Here is a 27,583-nt window from a genome sequence, read left to right as displayed (position 1 = left end):
GAGATAGATATAAATGTGTTAAAATATTGTTATATGAAACAGCATTTATTAAACAGGCATAAATCGTTGGCTGTGTGCTAACTTTGCCGAGAGAAGCTTGTAGTATAAAACAAAAGTACTGTTAATATATCCTTCGAGTTTATAAGAAAAGTGTATTATACTTCTATTCCATTTGATCTTAATCTTTAAGGTGCTGAAATAACTTTAAGGATAATAATTTCAATATATTCGAAAATTTAATAACTACATTGCATATACGAAACAGAATCATGTTGTAATAATATTCAATTCAATTTTGTTAAATATCTTGTAGGTATATTCACATAATTGTCCATAAATGGAAAATGATCAACATTCACGGTTTAGTTATTTATACACATATGTTCAAAGAGATAGTTCACCTATTATTAATAAATTATTTTACGTTTTAAGGTTTTCTGTTAAACTGAAAGGTAATTGTAAGAAGGAAGAAGTACTTCCATCTAAATTGACACGTTGAAAATTCTAAGATTGAAATAGCTATAATTTTAAATTTTTAATTTATATATATGTTAGTTAAAGTTTGTGCCTTGTGATGTCTAAAAGCTTATTAAAAGAGAAAGGAACAATTTGAAAACTGTAGCTAGATCTTTTAATGTAGCAATTTTAGGAACACATAACTCGTTTCTAATTTAAGCCACTCATAGTAAATCATCAATCAAAGAGCTTGTAGTATCAAAATAGAACTATTTACAATAAGTAAGAGGATTACAAATTGTAAAATTTGCCAATTTTAAGTTGGATTTTTTCAATATGAGTATTGGTATATTGTATTTTGACGTTAGTAGATACATAGAAGACTTTTGATGTAAAACAAAAAGTGTTTCTGTATGTTATTATGAAATTTCCATGTTTTGTCAAAGTTACCTAATTGTTTTTGACGGTAATGCAGCATAAATTGATTGAATTTTAAACCTCAGAAACAATATCCATAGTCACTGACAATATTGTTCTCCCAGCTTATATATATATATATATATATATATATATATATATATATAGAGAGAGAGAGAGAGTGAGAGAGAGAGAGTGAGAGAGAGAGAGAGAGAGATTGATTGATTGATTGATTCTTGTCACATTCATATCAAAGCTCACGAAGTCAATTTTTGAATTTTTTCGAAATTTTGATTACATAAATATATATTTAATTTTTTTCTACCATGATGGGTGTCTAGAGTTCTCATTAAACTCTTCGCTGTAAAACTCACTCCAGGTCTATATTTTGTTATGCTTTCCATCTTCCTTTACTGCCCTCTTCAGAATTTTCTTTTCTCTCACTTTCTACTTTACTGCAAGGAAGTTGTTAGTGGCTCAAAATCTTCCACATATACGTTTTTCATTTATTTTCTTTCAGACTTTTACTTTGGTAATGAATATTTCAAAAGAAATCAAGAGACTTGTTCACTGATCGAGAACGACGGATGTTGACCTCTAAAAGAGTAGATTAAAGTATTAGGTGTTCACTAGTATCTGTATCTGTATAGTTATGTTCGCACTTTTAGCTTTACCATTATAGATAAATGTTTCTGCAAATAACTTCTGGTTAAATGTTTGTAAGTACAGCTTTGACGTTCAACATTTCATATTGATGGGACACATTTATATTTTGAATACTTCAAGCAATAACAGTCTTGCATGTTTTTCATATAGCTTAATAGGAAGTGTAAAGATGGGAGTTACTGATACATATTTCTTTCATTGTTGTAGGGAATCATTGTGATGTGGACCGCCGTTGATATTTCGTATATCGTAGAGACTTCTTCAGAAGTGGAAACTCCATCATCACAGAACAAAGGTCTTTCAAACAACATTTTAAGAAACAGGTAGCACCATCCCGAAATGTCATATTGCGTACTGTTCACAACTTTCGTGATTCGGCAGACGTGAACAAAACACAGGGCCCTGGAAGAACTCGATTGTCGCGAAGTGCAATAAATGTTGAACATCTGTCCAATGTCACGGACCAAAGTCCAAAGATATCAACTTGGCAATTATGTTGTCACGTGCATATTCTACATACCAGTGTGCTGTGAAGGACTTGCAAGTGTATCCATACAAGCTACAGATGATGCATAAATTGTTCGACCAAGATAAGGTTCAATAAACTACATTCAGTTACTGGCTAATCAGCAATTGTGATGACTTTGTGCAACACCTTATCACGTCTGACGAAGCTCATTTCTACTTTAGTGTTACGTCAATAAACAAAACTGTCGATTCTGAACTACACAAAATTCACAACTGTTGCATGAAACGACATTGTACAGTGGCAAGGTTACTATATGATGTGCACTGAGTCATGCCTGAGGGATAGGTCCCTATTAGTTTTAGAACGAATATGACACCATTGAATCACAGTCACTGCTAAACGTACAACACAATGTTACGAACATTTTTTCTTTTCCGAAATGAGACGGCTTGGCTTAAGAGACATGTGGACGCAGCAGGGTGGTGCCATCAATCATACTGCAGTAGTGTCAATGACAACCCTTCAACGACACTTGCCGAGACATCTCATTCCCAGATTCCGGGATATCCATTGACTATTCAGATCCCCCGACCTAACTCCACCGGACTATTTCCTGTGGGTTATCCAAAGGAATAGGTTCACACTACAAAGCCCACTACTATCAATGAACTGAAAGTCAGTATCCAAAGGAAGATAGGGGATCGGTAAAGGAATCTGTGCCGAAACTCTGCGCAAAAATTTTCTTTAGATACCTGATTACTTTTACTCATCATTTTTGTAATTTGCATTACAGCTTGTCTTTTTATTTTCGCCCATTTTGTAATTGATTGGTTCATTAGTGTAATCAGGCTTAATATTTGAGTATTAAGTACCATATTCCTAGATATACGAGATATCTAAAATTTCCAAGAATTTGATCGTAAAAAACAGAAAAATCATCTTAGCTTCTAATTTTCGCAGTCATTTTCAAATTAGTCATCTTGGACACGTATGCAACTCCAGCAATTTTTCCATTGTTGAAAGCACTTTTAGAAATCTGCTGGCAGTAGCGTTCTCAAGAACTGTCACGATTTCGCTTCGAACTCCTTGATTAAATTAAAACGCTGCACTTTCAATTTAATTTTAAGAAAGGGGGAAAACTACAAAGAGCAAAATTGAGTAAGTAGGGAACAGTAATTATGTTGTTTTTTTGATTTATGATCTTGTAGATGAATGATAATAAACTTAACTGCAATTTGACTCATATTCAGTCCATTCGCTAAAATAAATTGACATGTTCCGTATGACATTCCAATTCTATTACATAAAATCATAGATTATCTGTCTTCTGTCCTCAAGGATCACTTCATACACTTTCGCAATTGTTACCGGAGTCGCGCATGATGTTGGTCACCCGAATATTTGTCATCTACCACAGACGCCTAGTCATTTTTGAAACATTTAAATCATTCAAAAGCTCGGCTTAAAGCTTACTCATCAAAAACCTCCTTTAGCATTAGGTAGGTTTAAGCTCCAATTTTCTTAAGTTTGAAACAAAACTCAGTGCAGGTCCATTTCGAAATTGTCAGACACAGCAGAATACGGTGTAAGGAAACTAACCGAAAACTAAGAAACGCGTGCACTAACTACAATACCACTATGGAAACTGGCAGTTGAAATACATACTGAAAGATATCTAGCTGCAGGAATTCATAATGCTATTGGTTTGGAAGGAATATCAAAATTCTCGAAACCTTTGAGTAGACCTTGTACATATGGAATAACTACGGGCAAGAGTTTTTCGCAGTTTGAAATTAAAGATTTCGCATTTGAAATTTAAAAATTAGTATTTTGTCGCATTTTGAGATATAAAATTTTTCATTTTCTCGTTAAGTAAATTATTTTACAAGTTCTAATATACAAACTCTAATAATAGGTCCAATATAAGTAATAAACAATAATACTACTTAGGATAATGAAGTTATTCTTTATGCAGCTATTAACAACAAATTACTTCTTTCTTCTTTCAAAAGTCCAAAAACTTAAAATAGCACAGTATCTCCACGATTGCCATCACAAAACACCATACATTGTATTGACTATACACCGAAAACACATACACATTTAAAAAGGGTGCACTAGTATCTTCTTGTATATACGTCCCGTCTGCAAATTATTATTCTGATGGAAAGTGCAGCATGTTGCGCGTTTCCACATTTTCTTCTTTCATTTGTAGCTTTCTATCATTGATTATGAAACTGTATTTCGAGAAAAACCTTTCACAATCAGTATTCCTTATTGGAAGCCATACTGCGGACAGGCGACAGGCACAAGTTACTAAAATTTAATTTTTCCTTCCCTTTGGTTCTCTGTGCAAGTAAAATATCCATCATACCGACGTTGCCATGTTGACTCTGCATCACAACTTCCTTCAAACTCTTATGGAAATCAGCATACAAATGTCCATACATTTCAGTTTCCTTTGAAAATCCAGGTTTGTGAACAAAAAGCTTGCAGAAAGACTTCATATCAGCATTTGAAGGCACCCAACAAATGAAGGATCAAATAATTTTCAAGGCTCTCGTATATTTCATTCAATTCCTGCTTTTCTTTCCTTAAGATATTTAACTTCAAAAGTTACTTTTCCCCGTATCTTTTAAACAATAGCATCATTTTTTTCTTATCATTCTTTGACAACTTCGTACGACAAGTATCTGTGCGAGAATGACATGACACATTTGTGATTAAATTAAAACGAGATATCAGCTGTTCTAGGCGAGCATGAGAAAGATGGCCATATGGCTTACATTCTGTCTCGGTGAAAGTAATGAGATCCACCAAAAACTTGTTGTTTTCAGAAACAAAATAAATCTGCGCTTGCAAGAGATTTTCTTTACCTTTAACAAAAATCTTTAAACTCTTTTGCTTGTGAGTTCAAAGAATCGTGAGAAGAAATATTTACACAGTGGTTCGAAATAGTCCTGCAAATATTGGACAACTATTCCACCTTGTTAACACTGGTTGAGGAAACAACTTCGGCGTCAAGTGTGGATATTCTTTCCTTAGAAAAGCAATACATGAACGCTTCAGTTTCCTCGAATGTAAAAAAGCAATTTTGATCTTGCATATAAGATTATTCAGCTCCGTTAACTCATGCAGGCAGATATCTCTTACCAAGTTTAACTTACGTTGCTTGGGAAATTGTACTTTTTATTTCTGTATTTTAACAACTAAAATTGACGTTTTAAAAAAATCCACAATTTGTCGCGTTTCACGGCATATTTCGCTCAAAATGTCAATTATCGCATTTTGTCGCGACTTCAAAATACCTATTCCCTTACTCAATCTGACGCAGTTCGTTGAAAAACCAACTCTCGAGTTAGTAGGAAAACTTTCGCGATTTTGCAGCTTGCGAAAAACTCTTGCTCCTAGGAATAACTGTATTTATTGACGTGTACAAGTAAAGAGACGTAGTATAGCCATTATTACTTCATTCTTGTACACATGGAATCCCTCTCAGTCTACTTATTCACTTCAGTCCTCTAGTTTCTACTTTTCCATTGTATTCTTTTAAACTTATAGAGGAAAGAAACTGGTCATCTTACTCCACTCCACTCTATTAGTTTAGTAGCTCCCCTAAGCTAAGTTAGCTAAATAACCTAAAACCCATCCTATTCTGGTCAGAAAACTTTAGAAACAACAATAACTCAGACGAATAAGGTAACTGCTGTTAGCCGAACTCTCAATGATATTATGAGTTACAAGAATTGCCTTTACCAACAAATAGTTAATATATTTGATTACTTTTATATAAGAAGTTTCTTTTCTTGTTCACACCATAAGAAATTTGATTTTTTTTTTTAATACAGACAAGGAAAAAAGAAATATATTTTTATCACTTCATTACATGGGCGCCCGCAACTGGAAGACAATAAAAATTATTATTACCGCTGAGATTTCTAAATAATAATTATTGCCTTATCAATATTTTAATTGTACATTATTTGATTAAATTAAAAAGAAAGACCAGTTTCAGTAGTGTCGAATGTTGTTCTTTAGTTGGTATGAGTAACGATAGAAGAATTATGATTCATGTAGAGTATTACAAACATTTTTTTTTTTAAAAAAAGATGATAATTATGCTCCCTTGGACAAAATATTGCGGGCGCTCATGATTAATTATGCCTAAAAATAGAAAATGACAGTTAATTGAAAAAAAAGTGTCAGTGGTAAGCTAAGCTAAATATTAAAAAAAGAATGAAATAGAATTAAGAAAAAAATTGTTAATTTATAAAAAATACAATTGAAGTGCAAGATTAGGATTTTATTCTATTCTATATGTTATAGCACAAATATTAACCCGAATGTGTTATATACCTTGGTTTCCAAGAACAGCGAGTGGTCTTGGAGCAGGAGCAAATGCAGGCCTCCTATCTAGTTGTGCACCTAGAGGAGGATTGCAAGCAACATGTTTATTGGTTAGGAATAAAGAAAGAAAGTTACTAACCATTGTCATGGCAATAGGAAAAAAGAATTGTACATTGTATTGCAATTGCAAAAGTTGGTGAAATGTGTGGTGCGGTTTCGAATAGTTTTCTAATGCTATTTTGTATGTAAATGTTTTGTGCACGTTATAGTGGATCCTATTGCCACAACTATCGTGTATTATGCAGTCAATTTTATTAAAAGATAATAACGAAAATAGTCTTATTTATTAAAACACTAAAGCAAATCTGATCATATTACAAATTTTTATTTGTAACATAAAGCATTAGACTATTTTTATTATGTTTTTTATAGTAAATTGTGAGGATAATCATGCAATAGAATTTATGATAAATGTGAGAGAAAGTGTTATAATTTATTTATTCTTTTAATCACTATTTGCACAGCTGAGTTACAAAAGTTTTTTTATAAACATATTGCAAGATATAGTGTATATATTCGAAGATATATGTATTCTTCGTATACTGATGATAAGTTGTTCAATTTCTTTTACGATTGCAGATATGTTTTTCTTCTAATGGAATCTGATTTTGCTGAGAAATACCTAAAAAAGCTGACCTTAAATTGTTTTCAGCAATAAAATCTTAGATTTCTTGTCAGTTTTAAAAGTCTGTCTGAGTAACTTGCCCTGGGATCTTTCTCAATTGGGAAAAATAGGAGAAAAAATTGTTGTGTTTTTCTAAGAATCTTTGTAGCCGTATTAGGGAGCAAAATATAAGAGAATAGGCATACGTTACCTCCAACCTTATACTTAGATATGCATAATCCGCTTCCTCCTGTAGTCTAATCTCTTTCCTAATGGAACGTACAACCCTAAAACCTTACAACTTATATGGTATCAGTGCCTGCCGTCTTATTAATTTTTCTAATTATGTCCACTAATAATCGTCTTAAAAATAAATTTCAAATGGTATATTTAAAGGTAATTTTATATTGTCATTTTGCTTTCCAATAATCTAAGTTGATGTTTTAATCTAACCTTGGTAAAAATTGAAAATGCAATCGTGATACTATGCATTCATAACTAGAATAAAACATTTCCATTCTTTTCCTAAGAATTTTATTGATTTATATTTCGTAGTATAGTGAAAACATTCTTGGTATCATAAAATAAGACTTCGATTGATTTTGGATGAACTTTCAATTCGGAGTAAGATTGATCACAGTTCATTGATCTAATCATTAGTCTGCAACAAAACAGATATTATTCGGAGTCGAAATTACAGTTTGGGGAAAAATGAAGAAAAATTTAGAAAGGTATGAAACTTCTCTAAACTCATGAGTTATAGATTTCCAACTTGCTTTTGCAAAAGATTCCTCTATCGAAAAATTCACTTTTTCATGGTATGTTACCTAATATACCAGTTTGCAAGGCTAGAGATAATAGCAATAGTAGTCACTGTAATGACTTTACATCACCTTACTAAATCTTGTTTGGCCCTTCATGGGTCGTAACCCACGTAAGTTTAGTTCATTTTCTGAAATACTAGTATAAACATTGCTATATCATATAGACTTTTATTATAAATCATTTCAAATAATGAAAATAGTTATTATTTGTCCCTTTTCATCACTAAGTCTACATGAGACAGAATCTATTGCTTAAAGTGAATCACTAGGAATCGAATCCGAAATCAGGAGCAGAGAAAGCATGTGCATTAACCAGAAAGAAACATTTTAAGTTTATTGACGTTTTAGTAGTGTGATGCAGAGATATGGTTTTATCTTAAAAAGGGACCAAATGTGTTGCGAGTGAATTAAAAATTTTCAAAGAATTTGCTTTAAATGACTAGGAGATTTTATTTTTAAATAACTTTACAGTAAGGGAAAAAATAGCAGAAGATGTGACAATACTTGTTAAATTTTAATATACCTTTTCTCCCCCTGAATTATCTTTTATTAATATGTGATATTTATAGATACTCCTAGATCTCTCTATATATACAGAAAGAAGTGTAGATTTAGATTTTAATAGAGATTTTTAGACAAATTCTGATTTGATCGGTATAAGATGCATAGATACATGGTGCATGGTGTTCATTATCACATAACGACTAAGATATATATATAAGTAATGTCGTAACACAATAATATTCTTAAAACAACTTAAGAAAAAAGAAAATGTCCTTATAAATGTGTCTAAGATAGTAGAAAGAGTGAATCTAAAATTGGAGTGTACATAGAAATATGAAAACATTTGGTTTCTGTTAACATTTTGGTACTTACTTGCTGCCTGTGGGTCCCATCCTCGAGGGATTCTAGGTTTCAGAAGGTCATCTTTCTCACGATTTAGTCTAAGAGGTTGTGGTTTAAAGGCAGGTGGTGGTTGCGCTGCTTGTTGCCTTGGAGGAATAGGTTCAAATTGAGGAGGTGTCCATGGTAGTGGGGAAGCAGTAGTACGCATTTCAGCTGCTTTCACAACTGAGTCAACGATTTCTGTAGCGGACAAACTGCTCTTCTGAGACAACTCTTGGAAGGCCGTGTCCACAGAGCCTGTCTGCAAAGCTGCTTCCCATGGAGACTTGATTAGACGTACCTTGGGCTGACTCATTCTTTCCTGAAATTAAAAATAACAATAATAATAATAATCTTAGTTTGAGAAAAAAAAAGTATTTAATGTAAGCATGAATTAGTTTTTGAGGAAGGAGACTCGGCCTGACGAAGTTTTCAAGTATTATTTGAATGTGTACAAAGTAAAGAAGTCTGGTTTTATTCAGACTTAAGATTAAAAAATCAAGCTTTCAATTTTATAATTGGAGAAAGAGAAGACTGATGCTTATATTCGTTTCACCAATATCAGTTTAAAATTATTTAGAAACATTAACTTTAAAAAATGTGGTTTAATGCCGTGACCCAGTGCCGTATGCATTCTCCGCCTCCTTTTCTCTGGTCTTTTTTTGTCTTTGTGAGCTATTTGGTACATTATTCTAAAGGAAGTTAAATATTTACGTAGTTAAGTATTTAAAAGGAATTAAAAGGCAATAATTAGATGACAATACCTAACATTTATAAAAGAATAGCAACACAAATAATGTTGGCAATTGGCTGTATGTTTTTCCTTGTGAAGAAAATGAAATAGGAATTTCTTGACCATGACTGAAAAATGATCAGATCAGAGAGTTGAGGATTTAGGAAAAAAATATGAATGTTAACTCTTTACTGCATTTTTTAAAAATTAATTGTCAATGTAAATTTTCTTTGTGATAGTTGTTTTAAATAAGATTATAAAAATAATAAATAAATAAATAAATAAATACATTAAAATTTGAAAGTTGAAAGTTAGATTTTGGGCTTAAATTAATCGGAAATTAGGATTGTACAACATATATCATATTATGCCTTAAAGGAAAGTTTTTTCATTTTCACAAATTCTTTCCGAAATCGAATAATATTTTATTGTATTCTGTCGATCATATGAATTTAGACATTATTGTAAAATATGAATGTATCTAAACGGCAAGAAACATTTCGTGTTTTCCTAAATCTTCATTGGTATCTTTAGGCGTAGCAGTCTTTAAATCTGTCACTAAAATGAAACTCAAGCTTGATCAAAAATCTGAAAAAGCACCCTGCACTGTGCTGAGGTTTTCATATTTCTTTTCCTTTTAATCTATCTGTATACCATATACTAGCTCAGAACATGAGATGATCAAGCGAGTGCCATAAAATATAACGAAAATATAGTAAATGTCATATGCTGCATAGTACACTGGGCAGTAGTACGTTAATTATTTGAAGATAATAACGAACAGAGCACTAGCGCACTCAAAGTGGAATATTTAAAACAATGCTAGGAAAGTCGATTGTTTAAGACTAACTAATCCATTTTAATTCATTTACATATGAAAATATTTAAGTCAGTATCTATACAACTAGAAGGGACTCTAGCAGAGCAAACAACTTATTATTATTATTTAAAAAAAAAATAGGAATACACTTTAACAAAGTCTATTGTGTACAAGTAATATAAAATTGTCTAAAATGGAAAAAAAGAACACTTGTAATTTATGTTCTCAAAAAGGGTTTTTAATATTTGTGAAACTCAGCAATGGAGCTTTTTTTCAACCTCATCTACTAACAAAAACACAGTAAACTAACAAATGACAGTACAAAGAATATTGTATTTGCCACGTTAATGGCAACAGTAGTAAATAATAAATAAATAAAATTAAAATGAAAAATAATAACTATATGAAAGCCTAACCCATAACAATGAATTTTTTTTTTTTTTTTGTTAATTTACTTTCATATATGAATACATTTTGAATTCAGTATCTATGCATTCATTATGACAGCTGTATTTTCATCATCACTCCCTATAATTATTAAGAGTCACTATTACACAAAATCAGTTATATATTTGTTACCCATCGTAATAAGTTCCTTTGATAAACTACCACCTGGCTGAGGCTGGATTTTTCTTTCTCAATGAAAAAGGCGTGAGAAATCAAATTATTAAATATGTTTTTGATTTTTTTTGAGATGTTTTGATTCTACTAATGTATGGTTAGATTCATACAAAGATTTAGTTAACAATGAAACCGGTTTCATTTCGTGTGCTTTATGTCGCTAACATGTTCCTTTATTCTTAGGTTTTTTACTTTTTAAAAAAAAAAAATATCTATGTAGTTTTCAGTGCATGAACAAGACATTTCAGATACAGCCGGATTTTCGGCACTTTTTATGAAATAGTTTTGTAGGTTCGGAGGAGTGACAAAGCTAGTTTTATACTGAAACACAGAAAGATCCAATTGATTTTAGGTTATAAAACTTTTATATTGATACTGTATTGTTTTTAAACACAGAATCCTGACATTTACTGTTAGTTACACTCGGGCATTACTTATATTCACTTTATTGTTTTGGACAATGGGGGATTGCCAAAAAGAGCCACTCGAAATGTGCCTAGGAGCGGCAAAACCTTTTTCCAGAATAGCGGCAATGATAGCCAGGAATTGCTTTTTATTTCAACTTAATGTGAAGGAATATTCTTGGAAATATTCACAATATGCAACTGTTCTATATTGTACAAGTTACACATTTCTGAAATATCCATCTTCAAACATTGATTAGAAAAAAATTAACAAGGCACTTCAGTTTATTATAACAATGAAAGCAGAATGTGTTGAACGACAGGGTGACACCGATAGTATGCAATTTCGCGTGACTTTTACATGATAGTCTTTAAAGAAGAAGTTTAAAGATTAGAAAAAAGACAGAACGAAAGAAAGTATAGAACGGCCCTTATTATTCAGTTTACTGAGCTTTCGGTAGTCCAGTGAGTGCAGCATTCGGAATTTGTTGATCATTACTAAGTTAGTTCTAGGTTACCATATTTTCAAACTTAAAAACGAAGGATTTTTAAAAAATATATTTCTATGACATAGTTTACACACAATTTTCCTTATCTCAAACTTTTCAAAGGGAATCTGTCGTAAATACAAAAACCATCGTAGTAATTTGTACACAATGGACGCAAAACTGGCGTTGTCCTCCTCTCCCGGATGCAGAACTAAAATCATTCCCTATGCGAATCGAGTTTCATAACTTGAAAGAATCCTTAAAGTTCGGGAGCCTCTCATAGCGAAATCTGCGGGGCTGTTACCACTGCCACTGGATATACATGTAGTGGTAGTTTCAGATTTCTCCCAGGATAAATTTCAATACACAGGATGTGAGTAATACTTCAACAATAGAGTATACTGGTAATCCTATTAAGAATGATCAAAGATGGCTCTGGGAGTCACCTCTTTCCGGTAGAAAATTTCGTCACCCCCTGAAATCATCACTGTGTACATGTTATTTATTTCAAGTTATACAAACTGTTGCAAAATACCGTTTATAATGCTTGAGGGGTGGATATATGCATGAAAACAAGCCAGAAAGCCTGTGTACAAAAATGATGCAGAATATGTCCTTTCCGAATTGTAAGTCGTCGAAATATCGGAAAAATAAACTTTAGGGCACCTTAACGGTAAAAACCAAGGACACCAAAGAAAGCAATGTGGTGAATTTTACAGGATGTGATACCTCTAGTTTTCAAAACTGGAAAATCAAGATGAGTGGAACGGTGTTCGATTTACGCTCATTTCGACCATCTTTTACTTTTAAGATATTCGGGAATCCCCTCCTTCCTTTGGAGAATCACTTGCGCACATTTCCACTCATCTTGGTTTTCGCATTTTTGTAAACTAAAGGTATCACATTCTGTAAAATTTCAACATTTCAAGTATTCTATCATCTCTCGAAAATTCTGAAGAACACAAGACTGTTGAGGCTTCGAAAAGTATGTTCAGTCATATTCTGAAGATTAAGTTAATGTGTTAAGAAGAGTTTCTTCTTTTGAAAAGAATTTGCAAATCAAGAGCTTCTCTTATGTGACCAGGAAGAAAAGTTCCATTCTCTGTCTCTAGGGTTTATTGCCAAATTCGATTCATTTGTTACGGAACACATTGAATTGTATGCAAATCCAGGCAAGGATCATAGACAAGTTAAATATCTTCTACAATTTGGGACGAAGATTTTGAACTGCTTGCTGATAAAGTGAAAAAAAGGGCGTTCGTTAAGTTTGTGCCTAGAGGCGCCGGGGAAGGTTAATACGCCACTGGCTGTGTTTTTCATTTTTTCTTGTAGATTTTCTTCTTTGTGTGATATGCGTGTATGACAATGAGCTTTTGCTCGTGTTTCCACTTCTTTAGTTGGTCTTCTTTATATTTGTATTTCTTGTTTGTGTGTCTAATACCTATGTATATCTCTTATTTTTGATAGTTAATCATTTGAACATTGTCTGATGGTTTTCTTCGTATTCTAAGGCGAAGTTTATATTGGGGTGAGATTATTTAATTTTGAGAAGAGTTTTGGAAGGTTCTTCGAGTTTGTAGAGAGTGATGGTATCATTAGTGTTAGCGAACATATATTAAAGAGTTTAAGGATGATTTAAAAGTAGGAATTTTTTCCACGATGTTCAATAATGAGGTTTTGCTGGGAATGGTAAGAGGTGGCTAACCATTCCTAATTCAAAGATCTGCTTGAAAAATTGATATTTGAATTGAAAAGAGTTTGTCTCCAGGCAGAATTTTAGAGATTGGTTTATTGATTAACTATGCGGCTATGTGAGGTGGTATTCTAACCTCCGTGGTGAGTTTTTTTGATTATCTGTTTAAAGATAATAAAAGAGAAATGTTACCATGCCATACATATCTTTGATGTCTAAAGATGACATCTTATAATCCTAAAGGTTTTGAAATGTACCACAAATATTAAAACAGCTTTTCTGAGGATATAAATTGGCGTTCTTGACTATTAGATAATGTTTGTTCTCTCACATCCTTTCAAAGTTAATATAAAGCTGATTGATTAACATTCAGAAACTAAGGTAAAAGGATGATAACTATACTGAAAAAATCGACAAAGTCCAACATAAAAAAATATATTCTTCGTGACGGGAACAAATAGCCTCGCTACTGATTCCCATTAAAATTTAACCAATCAATCAATGAATCAAAAGTATTCAATTTATTAGATTTAACATTGCATATTATGTGTTAAGTAAAGATTAAACTTGAAACTGAGTTTCAAATTTATTTGGCTTTATGTTCAGAACTCATTTATGATTTCCTGTAAAAATAGACTCACTTTCTCCATTTTAATATGACATAAGAAGATTCACAACCACCAGAAACCTACAACATATTTAAACAATGACAAGTAGATTGATGATTGAAGCATTTCCCCGAATAAACTGTATGGCACACAAGTGGTATCATGTTGTACAGAACATGGCTGACATATACTGGAAAACTCTTTTCTTCATTCCCCAAGATATAGCACTAACATGCTCACAAACTATGAGTGGAGCATTACTGTATATGGAAACATACTACAGTTTTCTTTGTTTTCTTTTCTCGGTCTCACTGCAATCTGCCACATAGCGTTATTCGGGGAATGCTTCAATTAATTCTACGTATGTATTTCATTTCAGTGGTTGATTGTACATATATAACGTCTTAACGTTATGCAAAAGAACTAATAAGCGATACTGACAATCTGGTTGCTTATTTTTCGGAGGAACGTTTTTCTGAGAACAGACATGTCTGCAATAAACACTATCCCATATAGTTTCTTGGACATTTAAGTGTATTTTTACACTTGTAATCTCTCAGTTCTTTCCTGACCAAATACCAGACATGAAGGTCTCTAATACTGTAGTATTTAATTACACACTGATGCTAAGTGAAGTTAAGAATTGGATCTCGTACAACTTATTAAAAATTAATTAAATATAATTGTATATTAGTTTCATTTTTTATTTCTTTTTGTAGTATTGATTTTAATTTATAACTTCCCGCCATTATATCCTACTACACTATTTTATTACCTGAACTTCAGTGATTTTTTGCATTTGTTCCATGCGTCTTTGGTCGAAAACTTCTTGTGATGGCAATTTTGGAGTCATTTGCGATGGCGTTTGCTGTCCAGAAGTTGTTGTTTGTATACTGAGGACTTCACTGCTTGATTGTTTAACTGTTGTTTCATCTACAACCCATTTTTCAGATTTCTTCCGTCGCTTTGCAAATAATTCTGCACCTGTTGGGATTTAATAATAAATAAATAAATAAACATGCAATTTATGACAACAAATGTTCAGTTGCTAAATAGACAGAGCACTAGCTATTTATTATCTTCCGATGTAGTAGATCTCATTGTATGAATTATCTACCTGGAAGCACTTCAATAATTTCGTCATTACCGTTTTCCTTCTTTAGTTTTCCTATACTTTTACTACTACATTTTCAATAAATTCCGTAATTTTTATTTTGTTTTAAGTTCCCCAATTGGGTTGAGTGGACTAATTTCTCCAACTGGATTGAGTGGACTAATTTCCCAACCTGATCTTGTAATCGAGTATGACCCTCATGAGACCTATATTTCTTGATGTGAAGTTCAGCATCATAACCCTAATTTCAGAAGTAAGATAGCACGGTAATGATACTCGTTTATAGTGTAAATAAAATGTGTTTGTCCTGTTCCTGAAAAAACAATAAGGACGAGTGAAAATTTTTGTAATATCTTGGTTAAGTTACAACAAAAGCTACTTAGCAACCAAAGTACAGGCTATTATTTCACGTTTTGAAGCAACCTTTCTGTCAGTTATTTGACCTCATGAGATAGCAATTCAGATCCTTCGACGCAAGAACTCCTGCACTGCAACTTCCACATTGCCTTCATTATTGGATCGAAATTAGTAATAATCTGAGGGGTGAGGTGTGGACTATATGCTGAGTGTGGCATTAGCTTCATTTCCTTGAATTTCTAGAGTTTATTCTTGGTCGTTCAAGGTGTAATTACGAGGTTTCATGTTGTTTTGCTGAGAAAATGTTCGCCTACTTTCCACCAATGCATTTTTATCCCCCACATACTCTCCAACCGTTTGTGTATTGGTTGGCATTAATGGTTCAACCGTTTGGATCGAAATCGTAGTGAATTTCCACTCATAATTTCACCAGACACAGGACATTATCTTATGTTCGAAACGCTTATCTTCTCACATCTGGCCCTTGTTTAATTACTACTTACGAACGTTAGGATTTTGGGAAAAGATTCACTTTTCGCCACACTTTATTATTATCTTCAGGTACATAGATAACATGGTCTTGCCAGAAGTTCCTTGCACCCATTCACTTGACTCTATGCTTGAACTGGGGTCAGTTCGTGATCCAAAATTCAGAAGTTCCGAATTATTTTGTCGAGGTCGGTGAAGCACATTGAATTGTGAGATATCGAGCTCGTCTGATACACGCTAGGTACTAGTGGTGAGATTTGCCTCTATGGTCTGGTGCATGATTTTCGGCCTACCTGACTTTACCTGATCGGCAAGTTTCTTGAAACCTGAGCGAAAATTTTTGAAACATCTGATTACTATACGGTGACGAATTGTCCCTTGACCTCTCGCACAACAAATGTTTCGGGTTATTTCTGAGATATTATAGCTTAGTTCGAACTCGTACAGCAAAACCTCCCAAATTAAACTTTGTTGTATCTTCATTTTTTGGTACTGTCAAATCACACGGAACGAAGTACTGCAAATCTTTCAGGGCATAAACAATCACTATCTATACTTGTGTTGATGAACATCTTCGTTGCTTTAAGCTGCACTGGTCATGTGACATACACGTTTCAAACAATGCACGTATATCAATATTCCAAAACGTATGATACATCGTTGTAAACTGACTAAAATTACTAAGGTATTATTATGTATTTAAAGAAGGCATAATCCATTTAAATATAAAAATGAATGCATTTTTTAAAAAAAGTTTATCAATGTAAATTGTCATATTACGCGATAAATAGGGATTTTGCTTCTATTCATTAGTATTTAATGTTACACGGGATGATTCTAAATTTTCAGTGTTCTCACTGACTTAGTAAACCTGGAAAAGTCAGGGAATTCAACTAGTCGGTAAAAGTCAGGGAATTTTAAGTACGGATTTTTACTACTAAGAGTCCATTTCTCTTTTTGACTTACCCGGCTATTTGGTAGGATATATTTTATAAATAAATGAGCTTGTTTCGCAAAATTTCTCTATCTACATATTCACAATATACATATACACGCATGGTAAATTAGGAACTCCCTGGTCAGGTAAAATATAATTGCTTTTTTACATTATGTATAAACCGGGAAACATGTAAACCGTAATCTGGAAAACTTGCAAAAAGTTTTGAAAAATAATCGTACTTGGGAAAATAAGTGGAAACTCTGATTTTAGATTATCATTAATCAATCGTTATTCTGAAGTAAGAAAAAAATCAAACATTTTCATAACTTACCCGATACATTTATCTTCCGTATAATTTTCTGCATTTATCCCCTTTAAAGTTATTTCCAGAAACGACGAATAAATCTGAAGAAAATTGATCGCATTTGGACTGTACTGAGATAAACTAATTTATGAGTAAATTGATTAACATGGTAATGTGTTTGAAATCATAGCAGAAATCAAAACCTTTATAAATCTAGTAATTGCTTAACTATTTAATCCCTTAATTTCACACAATTTAATATAGGCAAATTCTCGACTTTTAAGTAATTATACCATTAGTCATATTGTTTTTATTATACCCAAAAGTAAGTGGTTGCTTTTATAATAATTATTCAACAATAACAGTAAGTACGCCAGAAATTTTTACTTGAGGGGAAGGGGTGTTCAAAATAAAAGGGGGGTGCTCTCAGAATAGTGATATACATTTTTAGACAGTATATCACTCAAAGAAAACAGTATATTTTGTTACGCAACTATTAGCAAGAGTAACTGGTTCCATGTCCCCCTCCCTCGTAGCTTTCATTTATGGAGCTCAATCTGCTAAAAAAAAAAAAAAAAACCTTTGTAATAGATTAATTTCTGTACATTGGATCATTAAAATAAAATTTCATATTAACACAAATAGGAAACTAAGTTCAGAGATTTCACATTAATACAAAGAGAAAACCAAGTTCAAATCCGTTATTTTCTCTTGCTAAATAACAAACCAATAATAATAAAAAAATGACTCACCTGATCTTGAGTTATGATATTGCCCATCCCCATACTTGATCAAGTTGTATCCACACTCAACAGAAATATCATTTCGTCTTAATTTAAAGACTGTTTCTTGAAGAAAATACAGAAATATTTGGGCACTTTTGGCAGTCTTATTATTTACACTAACTATAAATAACGCCAAATTTTTTGCTAAATCTTGCAACTTTTCAATTTGATTATCTTGCATATACACTGTTTTCCACACTATAATTTACACTATTTACACCACACTATTTACACTACACATTTCTTCTTGGTCGTTTTAACCACTCCTCATATGCTCTATTTAATTCAAGCTCCAGTAAATCTTTCTCGTCCTGAGTTCCTTCCCTTATATCTGGGATATTTGGTCCTTCAATTGAGAGTTTCATGAGAGCATCAACGTGTAGGGCAGACAGCCTACAGCGTTCGGAAGTCAATATGCGATTCATTGTGGAAAATGATCGCTCTACACTGGCAGTTCCTACAGGTAGAAGCAGTACATTTTTTTTTTTTTACCAGAGCTGACAAAATAGGAAGCATACACTGTTTGTCAGCGTCTGTAGCAAGCTGGAGAAGGAACTTTATCGAAGAAAGATCACCAGGAAGTTGCCGAATAAGTCCATATTCAAACATGAGGTCGTCTTCACAAATACTGTACATTGTACAAAGATCTCTGAAATTGGGTTTCAATTCTTTTTCTTATTTCTTTCAGCACTTACCAACTGAATCTGGTATAGGCTTATTACTATAATGTCACATTTTTCCTTATTGAGGAGGAGGTAGATGAATGACCGCTCAAGACGTAGCCAATTTCAGTCATCTGCATCTGTCCATCAATCTCTTTTTGGAAAGGACCGCGGAGCCCAGGAGGGTAGGTATATGAGAGTCTGTTTTGTCAATTGTTTTGATCGAAACACTGGCCGAAACAATGAGGTAATGTGGTTCTCGAAGCCGTACATAAGAACGAGGTCGCTTCGAATTTTGAAGTGAAATAAATAAATAAGAATATTGTCTTCTTTCCTAAACGCTAAACCTTTTTTAACTTGATGTGATAAATAAACTATATGATACTGATTGATACAATTGGATTTGGAGGAGTATTCCTTTTCCATCCAGGGGTGTGTGTAAAGAAATTGGGGGTGTTGGGGGTGTAGATTACTCCCTGAACAATAAAACAAATCAGTTCCTGTTATGCGATTAAATTACAGCTTTCGAATTATAAATAGCATAAACACAAACGAATGTTTTTGTTTACCTTTTCCCTTGGGTGAATTGAGATCCTTGACAAGATCGAAGCATACTTCGGGACTCAGGGAGCCAGGCTCTATATTGAGACCTTGGCGACGGAGACTGTGAAGATCTTGCACCTGTCCTCGCGGGTCCATCACCAATTTTAACACAGGCTTTTCCTGGAATTTCATCTCCTGTAACAAACACATTTTTAACTTTTCCCCCTCCATTTTAATTCAAGACACCAAGCACTAACGTGATTACCTTTTAATATAATATTTCCATCAGATCAAAATAGTCAACAATATTGAAGTCCTGCTCCGTATTTCTTTCTTTCTTTTTAACCCAGTGATTTATGTACAGGGGAACTATTTTGCTGTTTCTTTTAAAAATAAACTGGAATTTTAATCTTTTCATTTTACTGATCTCTTCTTCAAATCTATTTGGATGTCCTTTACTTCACGAAAAATAAATTTTGCTAAACATAAATTTATATTTAATAATCGAATTTAATCTAAGTAATATTAAATTTATACAGAGTGGCATGCTGCCGATTTCTTAATTTCGAAGTTTTATGTCTAATAGGGGCGTTCAAAAAACAAGAAAGATACCTGCTGGGAGGACATATCTTGTCATTAATTATCTAACAGTTACTAACTTACTTAAGGAATACATCATCAGGAAGAAGCGTCCATTACAGTCAACAACTTGCTGTAATTGTAACTTTCTCAGATGAGCATTCAGGACTGTTATCTCACGATTTGAAGACATTCTCTCCAGGGACGTACGCAGCGGGTGGGTTCTGGGGGTCCGGATCCCCCCGAAATTTTGACTTTGTGTAAATTTAGTCTTTTTTAGGAATTTTAATATAAAATACCTTCATATTGGGTTTGGACCCTCCCCGAAATAAATTCCTGCGTACGCCACTGTCTATGGCCTCCTCGCTCCCCCAACTTTTCCGTTCCCGGGGGTTACTTTTAACACAAGGTGTACCTGATAACAACTCCTGAGTTGAAGGACGCCATTATTGAAGAAGATGTGGCTATACACGGTGCATTGCTGGAACGTGTATTACCAAATTTCATGAAGCTATTGCAGCTTACCATGGACGCTATCTTCCTGATGTATTTCGTAAGTAAGTTTTGTGACTGTCAGGTAATTAATGGCAAGATATGTCCTTTCAGCCATGGGCGGATTTATGGGGGGCATTGCACCCCCAACTTTTTGACAAAAAATAAAAATGCCACCTATAAGATGGCCACATACCAAGATCTCCGAGACCGACCAAAAGGTCTGCCCCCCACTGCTCCCAGTATACAATTCCTAGCTCTGCTTATGCCTTCAGCACGTATCTTTCTTGTTTTTCTAAACGCTTCCTGTTAGCAGATATAAACCTTTGAAACTGGGAAGTCGGTGGCGAGTCCCCTGTATACATAAAGCGAATTCATTTTGATAAAACAAGGGACGCTTAACTAGATTTGAAGAATAAATCAGTTCATTTCAAAGAAAACATTAAAACTATTCTTCATTAAATCAATGGACTAATAAAAATCCAAAGATAGTGCAAGTGCTGTACATCGTTAAATAAGATTCCTACACAAACCTTATGCAAACAGAAATAGTAACAAATGGAGGTTGGTTTTTCATCCCAAGCACATTGCATTTCAAGATGGATAGACACTAGTTTATTAAAATGACTTGGAATCAATAATATAATGCACATAACTTTTAATACCAAAATAATGAGAAACAATTATTGTTAGACTTCCAAACTATGCTATGCATAAGTATCGGAAGTTTTGTCATTTAGAACGGCTACACCCGTCCGTCTGTCAACAGCTTTCAGAGGGAGAGACAAAAAAGGTAAGGGATATCGAGAAATGTCTTTTTCTTTTTTTTCTTTTATTTTCTTCTTTTTGCAATCGATTTAGCGTCTCAAGAATAGGTTCCATCTTCTCTGTCAACTGCATGTCGAAGCAGGCAGTGGTTGAAAGTAACCGTTTTCGGTTTCAACATTGATTGTCATGGAACAAAAAACGCTACAAGCGGTTTGTTGAAATCAGTTCAACGCTTCAAGGAAACATACCATAACCACACTAACATTGTATCGAAATGGAAATCATTGAAATTTACTAGTACCTCCTGTTCCAATATTGATTTACATGGAACAAAATCCGTAAGAGATATCGAGAAATGGCTTTTTGCAATTAATCTAGTGTTTTTTTTTTTTTTTAATGCTCTCTACACTCTCTTGTCATTGCGTCTGAAGAAGTTCGTTCACCTGCACCGTTAACTCTCTATTCAAACAGGAGGTGGTAGAAATCAACCGTTTCAGGTTTCGATTCTGATTACCATAGAACAAAAACGGTAGTAGATAACAATAATCAGATTTCTGGAATCGGTTTAGCGTCTTAAGGTTAGTGTAAAGGGACAAGTTTTGCCGATAGGTGTCACTACAGTCTTCCTATCTCTCCCATGTATTTTTTACCTTTCACGAAAATTTAAAATTTCTTTTATAAATTTCAACCTAGAGACTTCAAATTTTTAGAGAATGAACTCCATAACCTATTAAAGGGAACAATCCTTGCCGATTATTTATTTAGAATGTTCTTCATTGTTGAAACAGTTTCATTGTTAAAGATTTGGATATCCATTTGAAAAATCAAGCCATTTCAACAATGAGAAAAATTCTAAATAAAAAATCGGCACGGATTATTGCATTCGATACATTATGAAGTTCCTTTTCTAAAAATTTGAAGTCTGTAAGTTGAAATTTGTAAGAGAAATCGTGAATTTTCGTGAAAGATAAAAAATACATGGAAGAGATACGAAGACTGTAGTGCCATATATCGGCAAAACTTGTCCCTTTAAACCAACCTTAAGAAAAGATTCAACCTTCTCCTGTGTTTCTCTACTAAGACCACATTGGTAGAAATTTACTATTTAATGACTTCATCTCTCATTATCCTTCCTTGCACCTGGAACAGTGGGTAAAAGTGAGGGGGAACGTGAGGGGACGACGTTATCCCACTTCCAAAAAAATATCTATGGCGTCCTCCACTTCCTAAAAAATTACAATGGGCATGGGGGACAGCGTGGCGTCATGCGTCCCCCTACCTTTCAAAATCCACTTTTACCCCTGAGCTAGAAGTTATAGATCTGTTTCAATACTGAATTCACAGTTTGAAAGTCTACTGTAGATCTACAACTGTGAAACGAAACAATTTTATATATGTAATAGCTTTCTCTCCTTATATTTGATTTATAATTAATCACATCAACCTGAAGAACATACTTAGGTAAGTAAGAAACTATGGATACATGACATGAAGGGAAGAATTTTGTATGAAACAAAGAATTAACATACAAAATGACATTGAACGGATGAATATTATTGTTTAGGTGTAACTGGGCAATATAAGGGCAATAAACTGATTAATGTAATTGGGCCGCCTATGGCTTTAGTTTAAAGACCACAAAACATGTCTGTTGCCAGTACGAATCCCGATTAGGGCATGTATTGTATTTCCACAGGTCATTTCGTTAACATAATTCACGATTTTCTTTAACCTTAATGACACCATTGTGAGACGTAAAACTAAATGCCTTAACAATAATAGGGTTCACTGCCTAAGCTTTATGGAGCCCACGAAGGGCTATAACCAGTTACCAAGCTTTGAGTTTAGTGGTGTGTGATTGACGTATTAGCTTCCATCCTCATTATTTCTGCTTTTCCAGATCTAATTTCGATAATTTCGACCTATCAGCAGTTTCAGGAAAAAAAATGTTCCGGGGGCATACTTAGTATTCGGAGGGGCACATATTATTTTTACACGGTTTTGGTATGATTTATTATTATATTATAGATATATTATTTTGATCTCCTCCGGAGGGGGGCACTCTCAGAGCTCCGGAGAGCAGTACCCCTCAAAAAACATGTCTGGAAGATACATTTCCTGTCAGTGCTGGATGAACAGCTGCAAGGGAGCAAGACAATAATAATTATAACAATTATCGAACATAATGCTGTTTGAATTAAAAAATATTGTACTGTGAAATTTACTATGAAATGTGTTACCTGAGGACCAACGTTGGGGATTTTGAAGGAAAGAAGTTTGTCATCGGCAGGAGTCTCGGGAGCCGTTGCAACTTCTCCATCTTGAGCAGCTTCATTGGTTCCTGTTGCTAAAGAAAGAAATATTTACATTTAGTAATATATATTATCTATATATTATAGTAATATATACACGTAGTAATATCAAATCATTAATGATTCGAAAGGGCAAGTTTCAAGGAACAATTTAAGTCTGGCATAACTTCAAATATGACGTGCATTTTAATAATGAACTCAGATAGAAAACCGAGAGTTATATATATATAAATCGTCCATTTATTAGATTGGATGAAGCCAGTTGACAATCATTCTGCTCAAGAAGAGCTCGTGACGCGTCTCGTAGTAGAAGCGTCTTAAATACTGAAGGTGGTGACTTTTATGTTTGAAGAGCACCGTGGTATGATCCTTTTCCCCCACTAAATTCATTGTAAATATATTGAGACTACAGTAATGGCGTCCCGGATGTAAACAGAATTACATTCATGGATACAATAGTGGCCTGATAATAGCGATGTATGAAGCCCTGTGTTTATTTGTAACGTTTCCCACTTGGAGGGAACTTTCCACACTTTGAGGACTTTCTAGGGGATGCTATGTATCATTCTACGGAGATAATGACATTGGAGGCCATCTGTTCCAGTCAATTAGCATTTTTTCGTAATGAGCGATTCCTTTTCCATAGTTAATTGTTCCACTCGTGAAACCATGTCCATTCGACTAGTATATGGCCTTCGTTTCTTCAGTTTGTTTAATAAGGCCTTCTTTGAATTATTGAAGCCACGAACTCAAATTTTTCACGTTCATGACGCAAACAGTATATTGTTCTTCGAACTTAAGCGTTGCAATCTTTATAATCTACGAAAAAAGAAACACTTCCGCCTTTAGAAGGTGCTTATAAACTTAATTGTGTTGCAATCTGATCTTACCAAACCTAACAAGTGGCCTAGTCTTTTGAAGTAACTCTCACGTTTCTATTACTTCCATTCATGAAAAATAGTTTGGAGATCTTAGAGCTTGAATGCACCTCGTATTATGATATTTTCATTGCCATTGTTTTAATATCTTGTAAAAGTTAGATTTGAATATTGAATTATTCCGTAAAAGAAAATTTGTTAATGTTGATCATATATTGCTTATTAAGAGGAATGTAAAGAGTGGAGGATCAGAGAGGCCAATTTCCATTTGGTGCTGTGCTGCTTCTACGATCTGTTGAAAAAATTTAATTATCTTTAGGATCGTTTCTTGTGAATATGTGAATATTCTAAGTATCATGTTCTTGCTGTATAGAAACTATTGACTTGTCTGTTTTTATAAAATCTTTCACCTTTTATTTCTTCACTTCTGCTTTAAATGGTCGAATATTCACATAGCACCATCTAAAGGTACGAGAATAAACTTTCTGAAACAAACGGAACTTGAAGTTTGTCTGAAAGAATGCGGAATACGCTTAGGATACACCCTTTTCCCTCTTATTTGTAAAAGATCTGTCGCTCACTTTCAGAGAACTTTTACTTGTGAGTATTCAAATGTTCAAGTATCGAAATACTCTCGTCATAGCATTTCCTCCATCTCCTTCCAAAGAGGATTTGATTAAAACATACATAGTGTACTTAGTTCTATCAGGGATACAAATAAACTAGGCATGCCATGCTGTTCTTAACTTCAGAAACTGGGAATGAAACTTCCAACATTAAATTGCCTTCAATATCTTTTATCTGAAATGGTACATTATACATTTACCGGCACAACTCACAAGTAAAGGGTCCAAATGGATGGATCGAGTTGCGGGATGAGACATAGTACATCTGATAGAAAATGTGAAAATATGTGTATGTGCAAAGTTACAGCGGCTGAGCGCCATAAGAAACGGAGGGGGAAGAGGTCAAGGTTGGTGGGAGAAGGGTTATACTATGTTATTGAAATACATCAAATTAACTGTTGAATCGTGAAAATAGTGAAAGATATGGAAAGTATATGGATTATCAAGAAAACACATGTAAGTTAAACATATATACAATCCAAGAAAACTAACAGTGAAATTTGAAGTTTTCCTGACTTGTAGATATGTTTAACTTACGTGTGTTTTAGTGATAATCCAAACTTTAAACATACGAGTATCAATCTCCTAGATTTTCGTAAATAACTATAAAGATGATCCTAAATCTTCCAAATAAGTACAAATAACGATCACTAAAGCTCATAATTGACTTTTTGAAAACATGCTGGCCATAATTGTTATATCACATCACTACTTTTTCATTTCAAAAAATCATATATTTCTAAATGGCGGATTTCATGACGGCGGCGAAGGTTCGTGATCTACTCTGCCCATTTTTCTTTTGCCAATATGTGAAACTACCACCATTTACTTTGTCTACCTTTCACTATTTTTACCATTCAACAATTTATTTGATGTATTTCAATAACATAGCATAGCCCTTCTCCCACCAACTTTGACCCCCTCCCCATCCGTTTCTTATAGCGCTCAGCCGCTATAACTTTGCACATATACATATTTTCACATCCTCTCTCAGCACTATGTTTCATCCCGCAACTCGATTCATCCATTTGGACCCTTTACGTGTCAGAAAAATTGCCAGAAATTCACTATTGAAGAGGCTTAAATCTCAAAATTGAGAAGATTGTAACAATAATTGTACAGTTTTGTAATAAAATAAGGAACTACAAATAATTTTTATTCCGAAAATTCGAACTTATTTAATATCTGGCGATAGGTTTCCCACTCCAACAAACTAAAAACAAATAAAATTCTGCAACTGTATGAAAACTGCAACAGTTAGTTCAGCAAATAGTACAGATTGCATCTTATTTTTCTAGTCCTATTGGGTGAATGGTGGACTTAAGTCTGATTGAAGGAATTTCAGCCTTTTCTAAAACTGTCTGGCGGCGCGACTGGCATGAGATTCTCGTGTTAGAAATTTAACAAACGCCTTTCCGTAACGTTACATACTATTGTACGTAAGAAGGTCAATAACCTAAAGTCCTATTTTGTGTAGGGAAAAAGATTTAAAAAAAAAATAAATTGGAACTGCCTTGTCCAAAAATACAAGAAGCAGTGTTGTTTATTACTTTTTTATGTCTGTCGTAGGCAAGCTATATAAACAAATCGGATAGTATCAATGAAGTATTTCCAGTCATTCTTTTGTAGTTTCCAAATGGCAGCTGTTTCATGAGAAAATAAATCCTTTGGGGATCCTATGGTATAATTTGTACCATACGGGTGTTTCATGGTACATTGCGTTCTAACTCTCCTATTTGAGCTTTTTCGTCCGTTTTTTTCAAGTCCAGAGGCATTGTAGAAGACCTCACGTATGGTTTCACACCTTCCTGCGTCGAGACATAGGAGGTGATGACGTCATAATTCTAAAATATATATTTTCTTTTATTAAGCCTATGTTCATTATTTTTGGCGGGCTTATTTTTGCACGTAGAAGATTGAAATTTTGCACAAACATTCAGTCCACCGAGTAGTATTTACCAGATTTTTTTCAGATTTCTGCGTTAAAACAGGGGGGGATCCAGAGGGGCAAAAAGTTGAAAAAAGGGATCTTTTTTATAAAAAATCCCTTTCTTCGGGTTTTCCCCGCCTTAGATACATGATGGAGACATGTGAATGGTACCGCCTGAAAGGCAATTCTATTCTGAAGAAAATGATTGGCGGATTATAGTCCTAGGGTAAATAGAGATGTCTCAGGAAATTTTTTACTTGAGATCATGGTGTTTTGCGGTAATTTGGGGCATTGTGGGAATTCTTGATAAAATTTCCCCCGCCCTTAGTATTCAAGATAGAAACTTGAAATTTGGCACACACATTCAGTGTACCAAGTACTATTTATCAGATTTTTTTGAGATCTCTACATTCACACAGGGCTGTTCCAGAGGGGCCCAAAGTGTGAAAAAATTCCCCCGAAATTTTCCCTTTGACATCATTTTTCCCTCTCCTGGTATACGGTATGAGCATGCAAGTGGTACCATTTGAAAGCCAGCTCCATTCTGAAGAGAATGAGGTATGAACCATGATCCTAGGATAAATAGTGACGATGCAGTAGCTGCTTGACTGAAAGTCTAAAAAATACCCCAAAAACCCCGGATCACGAAAGGGTCTATATCCACATTAGATAATTTTTCAAGGAAGAAACAAACAAGATTTGTGAATTC

General features: G+C 33.8%; 2 protein-coding genes across 8 annotated transcripts in view; one reads left to right on the top strand and one right to left on the bottom strand.

Moving 5' to 3' along the window:
* LOC145694003 (cilia-and flagella-associated protein 96-like) overlaps positions 1–3,613 on the top strand; it is a 101,861-nt gene extending 98,248 nt beyond the window's left edge. The window contains exon 8 of the mRNA XM_081770178.1: positions 1,747–3,613. Within this exon, the coding sequence (XP_081626304.1) occupies positions 1,747–1,775 (29 nt within the window). The 3' untranslated portion in view covers positions 1,776–3,613. The remainder of the gene's footprint in view (positions 1–1,746) is intronic.
* The window catches only part of LOC145693937 (uncharacterized), a 299,148-nt gene that overhangs the window by 10,807 nt on the left and 260,758 nt on the right, over positions 1–27,583 (bottom strand). For 6 of the 7 annotated variants that reach the window (XM_081770111.1, XM_081770138.1, XM_081770130.1 and 3 more), the window contains 5 exons: positions 23,369–23,475; positions 19,316–19,484; positions 14,871–15,079; positions 8,720–9,050; positions 6,365–6,433 (listed from right to left, as the gene is read on the bottom strand). In XM_081770111.1, coding sequence (XP_081626237.1) covers positions 6,365–6,433; positions 8,720–9,050; positions 14,871–15,079; positions 19,316–19,484; positions 23,369–23,475 — 885 coding nt within the window. The remainder of the gene's footprint in view (positions 1–6,364; positions 6,434–8,719; positions 9,051–14,870; positions 15,080–19,315; positions 19,485–23,368; positions 23,476–27,583) is intronic. The other variant, XM_081770104.1, reaches the window with a different exon arrangement.

The sequence above is a fragment of the Thermobia domestica genome, chromosome 1 (assembly GCF_964235325.1).
Source record: "Thermobia domestica chromosome 1, izTheDome1.hap1.1, whole genome shotgun sequence".
NCBI lineage: Eukaryota > Metazoa > Arthropoda > Insecta > Zygentoma > Lepismatidae > Thermobia > Thermobia domestica.
Note: the sequence above shows the minus strand (reverse complement) of the source record. Positions and strands in the feature narration are given on the sequence as shown.